General features: G+C 37.3%; 1 protein-coding gene across 1 annotated transcript; it reads left to right on the top strand.

Moving 5' to 3' along the window:
• Nucleotides 1-6,516: 6,516 nt before the first annotated feature.
• LOC133784393 (uncharacterized) lies at nt 6,517-9,243 on the top strand. The gene is made up of 2 exons (XM_062223758.1): nt 6,517-7,932; nt 8,675-9,243. The coding sequence occupies exons 1-2, from the start codon at nt 7,566-7,568 to the stop codon at nt 9,211-9,213; spliced, it is 906 nt and encodes a 301-aa protein (XP_062079742.1). The 5' UTR covers nt 6,517-7,565; the 3' UTR covers nt 9,214-9,243.
• Nucleotides 9,244-9,681: the final 438 nt, after the last annotated feature.

Genomic DNA, 9,681 nt, shown 5'->3' with positions numbered 1-9,681 from the left:
TTGTGGAAAAATGATGTTAATATTAATATTTTGAATTACTCTCTAAATCTCATAGATTGTTATGTTTCTTTTTATGATAATATAACTTAGCACTTCACTGGTTTTTATGGTTCAGTAAAGATATAGAGTAATGGACAGCAAAAGGATTGAATCAGCTCAAACATTATGAGCAGGGTATTTCTCATTATATAATAGAGCAATTACAAGAGGTTAATAACAAACCCATAGGCAAATAGACACGTGTACAGAGAGAAGAATATTACAACAATTACATAACAGAATTGATAAAAGCAATGTAACAATAAAATCTTCCTTGGGATTGCTTCATTCAGTACCACTGTACTGAACATTAGTGGCCTCCTTTTCCTCTGCATTTCCAATTTCTTTTACACCACCCCTCAAGCGAAATGGAGCTGGAACAACATTGAGTTTGCTTATAAGAAATTGGAAACGTGCTGGTGACAGTCCCTTTGTTAAACAGTCTGCAGTTTGATCATGTGAAGGCACATATCTGATTTCTAGCTTCCTCTGTAGAACCTTGTCTCTTACAAAATGAATATCAAGCTCGATATGTTTCGTGCGAGCATGATATACCGGGTTAGAGGCAAGTGCACAAGCACTTATATTATCACACCATATAACAAGAGTAGCTGTAAGTTTGAACTTCATCTCACACAGTAAACCTTCCAGCCAAGTCAGTTCAGCAGCTAATTGAGCTAATGCTCTATACTCTGATTCTGTGCTTGAGCGCGCCACCACAGTTTGTTTCTTAGATGACCACGAAATTAAGGAATCCCCCAAGTATACACAGTACCCTTCAACTGATTTTCTGTCATCTGGGCAACATGCCCAATCGGCATCCGAGAACCCAACCAAATTGAGAGAATTACTTGGATAAAAATGAAGGCCATGATGAATGGTTCCTTTTAGGTACCTGAGTACTCTATTAGCTGCATTCCAATGTACAACCGTGGGACTTTTAAGAAACTGACTTAATTTATTCACTACAAACGATATATCGGGTCTGGTGTGGCTTAGGTACTGCAGTGCTCCTATTATGCTCCTGTAGATAGTCGCCTGAACAAGTGGCTCTCCATCTGAGATTGACAATGGTTTTCCAGCAACCATTGGTGTTACACACGGTTTCACATGTTCCATTTTTGCCTTTTGAAGCAGTTCTCCAATATACTTACTCTGTGATAAATGAAAACCAGTTTCATCTCTAAACACTTCTATGCCTAGGAAGTAATGCAAGGGTCCTAGATCTTTTAGAGAGAATGTATTGTTGAGTTTGGTGATGAAACTGTGAACTTCAGCCTTATTATTTCCTGTGATAATAATATCATCCACGTATACAAGCACCATAATAACAAATTTAGATTCCTTGAGCATAAATAATGAAGAATCATCCTTAGAGTTTTCAAAATGCCACTGCTGAAGTGTAGTTCGAAGTTGATCATACCATGCTCTTGGTGCTTGTTTAAGGCCATAAATTGATCTTTGAAGTTTACACACATAGTGTTCTTTTCCAGGAACCTCAAAGCCTTGAGGTTGTGTCATATGCACATCTTCATCTAGTGTCCCATTTAGGAATGCATTATTGATGTCCGTTTGCCTTACTTCCTAGTCAAACGTAGCAGCCAAAGTGAGTACAACCCGAACTGTTGAAGCCTTTACTACTGGACTAAAAGTCTCACCAAAATCTATGCCTGGACGTTGGTGGAAACCTTTTGCCACAAGACGAGCCTTGAATCTTTGGAAGCTTCCATCCGGATTTCATTTCTGTTTGAACACCCATTTAGAACCAACAACATTATACTGAGGATGTGGAGGAACAATAACCCAGGTACGGTTTCTGTTCAAGGCAAATAACTCATCTGTCATAGCAGTTTTCCACCCCTCATGTTGAAGTGCATCAGCAACTGAGACTGGTTCATGATCTGAAAGTGAAAACCGTGACTGGCCAAGGAAGACTTTGGGCTTAAAAATGCCAGCTTTATTACGGGTGATCATAGGATGAGTGGCTGCTGGAATATCCGGAGCAACAGAAGGAGCAATAGGCGACATAGGTGCAGTTGCAAGATCAATTGGACAAGATGAAATTGGAGAACCAGCGCTGGAAGAAGGCAGAGGAGTACTTACCCAAGACATTGGTGAAGAGCAGGGAGGCGGTGGTGCTGGAACCCGAGATGGAGGAATGGAGGGACTTGTATGAGGAACAAAGATAGGAAGAGAGAGCCAAGAGTGAGGTGCATGTAAAATGAGTTCAGTTTCTGGTCTGTGAGTATTAGCAAAACCATGATGGAATGGGAAGTCTATCTCATTGAAAATAACATGTCTAGACAAATAAATTCGCCCATGAGGACTTAAGCATTTGTACCCTTTATGGACCTCACTATACCCAAGATTCACACATTTAATAGTGTGAAATTGAAACTTATGACTATGATAGGACCTTAAGCAAGGAAAACATGCTGAACCAAACACCTTTAGAAATGCATAATCAGGGACTTTAGAGAACAAAACAGTATAAGGAGACTTGTTAGATAAAATGGGTGTTGGCAGCCTATTTATGAGGTACACGGCAGTGTGAAATGCTTCAGACCAATATTTTAGAGGCATGTTAGCTTGTGCAAGTAAAGTGAGACCCATTTCAACGATATGCCTATGTTTGCGCTCAGCCCTACCATTTTGTTCTGAGGTGTGAGGACAAGAGTGATTAAATATAATGCCATGTTCAGTCACAAGTCGTGTAAAAGCCTGGTATTCCCCACCCCAATCAGTGCGAAGTTGTTTGATTTTGCGATCAAATTGATTCTCAACTAATGCTTTAAAATGAGTAAAAGCTGCAAGTGCATCAGATTTTTGTTTAAGTGGAAAAAGCCAAGTATAGCGGCTATAGTCATCAACAAAATGTATATAATATCTGAAATTAATGTGAGAGGCCACAGGAGCTGGACCCCAGAGATCTATGTGGATCAAATCAAGCACATTGTTAGCTCTAGATGAAGAATTCTTAAAGGGTAAAGCATGAGATTTCCCAAATTGACAAGCATCACAAAAGGAGTGTTTTCCATTGACTGTGTGTTTTACATTAGACACTTTTAACACTTGATTTAAAACTGAAATGGAGGGATGACCTAAACGACGATGCCATGTATCTTTTAAGGAAACAGTAGAGGGACTATCGGGCTGGGAATGTGTTTGGACAGCAGAAAACGAGCTTGGTGGAAAGGGGCGAGAGGATGAAGAATTGAGCTGGTAAAGACCATCTTTAAGTGTTCCTTCCAGCACCACTGTCTTTGTTTGCAAGTCCTTCACACAACAAAAACCAGGAAAAAACTCAATCGATACTTGATTATCACGAGTCAATTTGGAAACACTGATAAGGTTCTTAGTAATAGTAGGAACATGAAGCAAGTCTTTCAATAACAAGCTAGTAGTTGCAGAAATATCAATAGAAGCAGTACCAGTAGATTGAATAGTCAATTTCCTACCATCACCAACAATAATCTGGTCCTTACCACCATAGTCTGATTTGTTAGACAGCTTGTCCCCATCAGCAGTCAAATGAGTGGTCGCCCCACTATCGGCATACCAGCTTTCATCAGCAAGAGTCTGTGGTGTGGCAAGGAGAGCTGTCAGGTCTTGTTGTTTAGCTTTGAGTGGAGTATTGTCCAACGAAGGTGGCTGTCCCATGTACGACTCATTATACCGGTTGTAACAAACAGAGGCAGCATGCCCATATTTTCCACAGACCTGGCAAGTGGGTCGAGAGCCACGACCCGACCGCGCACCTCGACCTTGGTAACCGTGGCCCCATGAGTGAGAAGGAGGAGTGCCAGAACCACGACCAGAGTTATAGGGAGTGCCCTGAGAACGAGGGAAGTTGGAGGAAAATGATCGCTGGGCCAGATTTGCCAAGAGAGATCCAGAGGAATTGAGGAGGGGACTAGAGGGGTTGACAGAATGCAAACGCTCCAGTTTACCATCAAAACTGAGAAGGGAACTTTGGAGTTCCTGCCATGTAAGAGAAGGGCGAGATTCAAGTAAGCAAACAATGGATAAGTATTCTATATCCAAACCTGAGAGGACATTTGCAGTGAGATTCTTTTCAGGATATGGTTCCCCTGCTAAGGCAAGAGAATCGGCCCAGATGCGCTTCTGTTTGAGATAATCGATCATGGATGTTGCCCCTTTGCATGTAGTCTGTATTTTAGTCCGCAGGTCATCCATGTGGGCACGAGAGTGAGCTCCAAATAGCTCTTCGAGTGCAGTCCAGAGTTGTGTCGCAGTGTTGCAACCCATGACTTCCGAGGCAATGCCCTCAGTCATGGAACCATATAACCATCCCATAAGAAGTTGGTCGCAGACAATCCAGGATTCGTAATCAGGGTTGAGAACCTGTTCGGAGGAATCAACACCGTCATCAGTGGGTTTCTCGACTGGAAGAAACTGAGGTGGGCATGCACGGAGGCCGTGAAGATACCCATCGAGACGATGGCCACGGACGATCGTGGAAACCATCGTTTTCCACAGAGGAAAATTGTGTCGGTCGAGTTTGAGAGAGAATGGTTGACTCAGAGTAGTACCGAAGGGAGTCACCATGGAAGCGCCTGCAAGATGCGGCTGCACAGTCGATCCGCCAGGAGCATTGCTGACAGAACCAGGACCGGTCTTCGCCGGCTGGGTGGATGGAGTCTGACTTTTGCCGGTCGACATGGCCAACGGCCTGAAATGCTCTGATACCAAGTAAAGATATAGAGTAATGGACAGCAAAAGGATTGAATCAGCTCAAACATTATGAGCAGGGTATTTCTCATTATATAATAGAGCAATTACAAGAGGTTAATAACAAACCCATAGGCAAATAGACACGTGTACAGAGAGAAGAATATTACAACAATTACATAACAGAATTGATAAAAGCAATGTAACAATAAAATCTTCCTTGGGATTGCTTCATTCAGTACCACTGTACTGAACGTTAGTGGCCTCCTTTTCCTCTGCATTTCCAACTTCTTTTACAGGTTCTCCTTTAATTACTAATTGTTCTTTTACTTGGTCTCTACTCTCTCGCTTGTTTGATACCGCCCCTCTTTTTCCTTGGTTGATCTTGGGTGATTTTAATGCATATTTCTTTTCTTCTGATAAATATAGCTTGTCTAGACCTTCTAATCAAACTATGCAGGATTTTAATAATTTTGTTAATAAGTTTACTCCTTTTCCTTTGCCCTATGTTGGTTGTAAATATACTTGGGAAATTTCTTTGGTAGGGCCTTCAAAAAGAGCATTGTCGTAGGGCTTTCAGTGTTTCTCGACTAGTAAACAGTTTTCGACGCGACTTTTTTTTATGACCGTGTATATTGTAGCTATTTAGAGCATCAGTGTGATTTTCAAAAAATTCCAAATAGTTTACAGTAACGAAAACTTGGTTCAAACATGTTGTTGCACGTGTGACTAATTTTTTTTATGCGCGTGGAAATCAACATGTTTGAACCTAGTTTTCGGTACTATAAACTATTCGGAATTTTCTGAAACTTTGCAGGATGCTCTAAATAGCTACAATATATACGGTCATAAAAAAAATTTGCGCCGAAAACTATTCACGGCTCGAGAAACACTGAGAGCCCTACCGGTAGGACTTAAAGTGAAGCCCCTACATGAGGATCGTCCAATATTCTTGGACAAATGATATATAATACTTTCGAAAGACTTGATTGGTGTGTAGCTAATAAAAAGTGGTGTGATCTTTCTCCTTATGCAACTTTTTTTCATTTAGGATTTTACGGTTCAGATCATCGTGCTTTAAAACTTGCATTATCTGATAAGTCTGTTTTAAATTCTAGGATTAAGAAAAGAAGGTTTATGTTTGAAAATCATTGGCTTACTGAACAATCATTTTATACTTTGATAAAAGATAATTGGGGTTGTCACGATTTTGCCTTCATCTTCGAATCACTTAAATAAATTCATTTCCAAACAAAACTTTTTTATTTCAGCCCTTAAATCTTGGAATTCTTCTCATTTTCATATTTTTAAAAGTAGAATAAATCAATTACAATCTGAGTTAGCTAGCTTACAAGCACAGGTTCCTTTAACTTCTGGTAATTTAGTTAAAATTAAACATATTCAGTCCCAACGTGATGCTCTCTTGTATAAAGAACTTTACTGCCAGCAAATATCTAGAGTTAATTGGCTGCAAGCTGAAGATAAAAATACTAGGTTTTTTCATAAAAAAACAAAAAAAAAAGCGTATGCTAGGAATAAAACTAATACCATTAGATATTTAACTTTAGAAAATGGTTTGCAAATTTCATCTTTTGAGGATATTAGTGATGCTATTTCTGAGTATTTTTCTTCTTTATTTACTTCTCAGGGGGTTAATCATGAAGCTATATCTTATCTTCTTTCGGGGTATTACTGCTAGAATTTCTGATGATTAGTATAATCTTTTGAACTGTAGTTTTTCTGCTGAGGAAGTTCATAGAGCCCTCTTCCAATTATCAGGTGATAAAGCTCCAGGCAATGACGGTTTTAATGCTTACTTTTATCAAAAGAATTGGTCTGTTTTAGGCAATGATTTGACTAAAGTTGTTCTTTCTTTTTTGAATGAGGGGTCTGATATTTCAACTATTAACACTACTATTTTAGTTTTAATTCCTAAAAAGCCAAATGCTTCTCATCCTAAAGATTTTAGGCCTATTAGTCTTTGTTCAATCTTGTATTTTTAGTCAGTAGGCTTAAATGTGTTTTATGTAGTATAATTTCTTCTTCTCAGAGTGTTTTTCTCCCTGATAGAATAATTTTTGACAATGTTCTGATCGCACATGTGCTTGTACATGCTATTAATCATAAAAAACACGGTTCAATGGGTTGCTTTAAAACTTGACATGGCAAAGGCTTTTGGCAGAGTAAAGTGGGAGTTTATAAAAAATTTCGTGCTTTGCTTAAATTTCCTGGCAAACTTTATGTCTTTAATTGTGAATTGTTTAAATTATGTTTCCATTCTTAGTTTTTGTATTAATGGTCAGGTTACAGGGCGAATAGTTCCTACTCGAGGTAGTAGACAAGGTCCTATCTTTTTTTGTTATGCTCTGAAAGTTTATCTTCTGCCCTTAGATTAATGGAGCAAGTGGTTTATTTCATGATCTCACAAAATCTCGTAATGCTCCTATGATATCTCATTTACTTTTTGCTGATGACAGTTTCCTTTTTTGTAATGCTGATTTTGATTCATGTATAGCAATAAAAGATGCTTTAGATGTTTATAATAAGGCTTCATGTCAGCTTGTTAATTTTTTTAAGTCATCTATTCTATTTTCTTCTAATACCCCCATCTTCGTCTAGCCTCTTTTTAGATATATTAGGTCTTGAAAATAAGCCTTTTATTAGTAAATATTTAGGTTTACCCTAGCATTTTGAGTCGTTCTAAAAAGCTATCTTTTGATTTTATTTTGGACAAATTGGGCTCTTTTTTAAACTCATGGCTTAATAAATGTTTTTATAGAGTTGGCAAAGAAACTCTATTAAAAGTCGTTATTAAATTCATTCCCTCCTGTGCTATGTCTTGTTTCAAGTTACCAGTTAAATTGTGTCAACAAATAGAGTCTCTTATGGCTAAGTTTTGGTGGGGTTCTTTGGATAAAGAGTCCAAAATTCATTGGAAAAAATGGTCAACGTTGTGCTCTTCTAAACTTTTTGGAGGGTTAGGCGTTCAGTCTTTAATTCATTTCAACCAAGCAATGCTAGCTAAGCAAGCTTGGCGTATCTTGCAATGTCAAAACTCTCTTTTGACTAGGCTGCTTAGAGCTAAATATTTTGCTAATTCGGGTTTTCTGGAGGCTAAAAAGGGTCATGCTCCTTCTTATACTTGGAAAAGTTTACTTTGGGGAAGAGACCTACTTAAGATGAGATTGATTTGGAAAATAGGTAATGGTAATTCAGTCCAAACTCTTCAAGACTATTGGATTCCTAATTTTAGATTTATCTCATATAAATCTCATGCTTCCCCTCCTTCCAATTTAGTTTCTTTTTTATCAATCCTTTGGGGAATTCGGACTTAGTCAAATTGAATTCCTATTTCTCTGAAGATACTGTAAATGCTATTCTTACCACTCCCTCATCCTCGCATGGTAAGCCAGATCATTTAATTTGGGGTTTAACCTATTATGGGAAGTTTACAGTGAAATCAGCTATCATTTGGCCATATCCTCAATTTATGTTCCATCCTCATCCAATATTTAATCTATTAAGAAATGGTGGTCGACACTCTGGCACTCCAAAATTCAACCTAAAGTTAAGCATTTTATTTGGAGAACCTACTATCATCTTTTGCCTTCAGCTTCCCATTTATTCTCCAGGCATGTTTTGCCTAACCCTTCGAGCACCTTTTGTAATGCTCCTTGTGAAACGGTCTACCATGCTCTACTGTATTGTTCTAGAGCTAAAAAAATATGGAAAAATTCATCATTTGTTAATTTCCTTACAGCACACCAGCTTTAAGACATCTCAGATTTTATTGCTTGTGCATTTGATGCTTTACATGCATCTGATTTTGAGACTTTGTTTTGTTTGATTTGGGCAATTTGGAACAATCATAATTCTATGTTATTCCGGAAATCATATATTTCTCCAAAAGAGGTTGCTAATTGGGTTGTTTCATTTTTGCAAGAAATGCAAGTCTGCTCAAAGGGTTTGTCTATGGCTACAAATTCAATTTCTAAAACATCCATATCAAATATTAGTTGGAATCCTCCTCCTGCAGGCTGCTTGAAGCTTAATATAGATGCTACCATTGATTCAAAAAGAAATAAAATTGAATTTGGGGTAGTAGTACGAAATGATAAAGGAAAAGTGCTTGTTAGTCTAACGGTGCCTTCTCCAGGGAACTTCACTTCATCAATTGCAGAAGGCCAAACTTTGTTACATGCTCTTAAGTGGTGTTTGATAGTCTCTTTGCCAATTTCATGTGTGGAAGTAGACTCTAAAGTTATAGTTGATAATATAATGTTTTCTGATGAGGATTTGTCTCCTCTTTCGGATATTGTTAGAGAGATTAGAAACTCATTGTCTTCCTTCCTTAGGATAACTCTTTCTTATGTACCAAGACAAGCTAATACATTGGCTCATAAATTAGCAAGAAAGGCACTAGAGTTAGATGATGAGTTAGTTTGGAATGGTTTCATTCCAACTAGTCCACATTTCATGTAACTAGTGTGTTTATTATTTATTCTTAATGAAAGTTACTCATTATTATTATTATTATTATAATAACATCAAAACAAAATATATGGAATTTTTTCATAAAATTCCAAATATGTGAGAATCTAATTATATATATTTAATTGAGAAAAAAAAAAGAATCTTCCCATAAAAAATCACTATACTTAATTTTTCTATTTTTATAAAAAATTTGATATTCTTTTTATAAAAATATGATCAATTTAAACTTAGTTTATATAAACATAGACAAAAAAAAAATGCTACCAAATATGATTTTTTATGTTTTTTTTTATAAATATTTTTACAGTTTTTCCTAGTAATATTATTTTTGTTCTCACATATTTTTTTTTACAGTAATTGAATACTAGTGTCGAATTAGTTATTTTAAAAAGATTAAATAATATTTTTGATCTCTAAACTTTTGGCACTATTAGATTGTGCCCCCTAAAATATGTG

This window comes from Humulus lupulus, chromosome 6, assembly GCF_963169125.1.
Source record: "Humulus lupulus chromosome 6, drHumLupu1.1, whole genome shotgun sequence".
In the NCBI taxonomy this organism is placed as follows: domain Eukaryota; kingdom Viridiplantae; phylum Streptophyta; class Magnoliopsida; order Rosales; family Cannabaceae; genus Humulus; species Humulus lupulus.
The sequence above is the reverse complement of the archived record's forward strand: the minus strand, read 5'-3'. Positions and strand labels throughout refer to the sequence as shown.

Coding starts and splice junctions, on each gene's coding strand:
- LOC133784393 (XM_062223758.1), top strand. CDS start 7,566: ATGTCTTGTTTCAAGTTACCAGTTAAATTGTGTCAACAAATAGAGTCT. Junction 7,933..8,674: donor GAGATTGATTTGGAAAATAG/GTAATGGTAATT, acceptor CATTTTTGCAAG/AAATGCAAGTCTGCTCAAAG.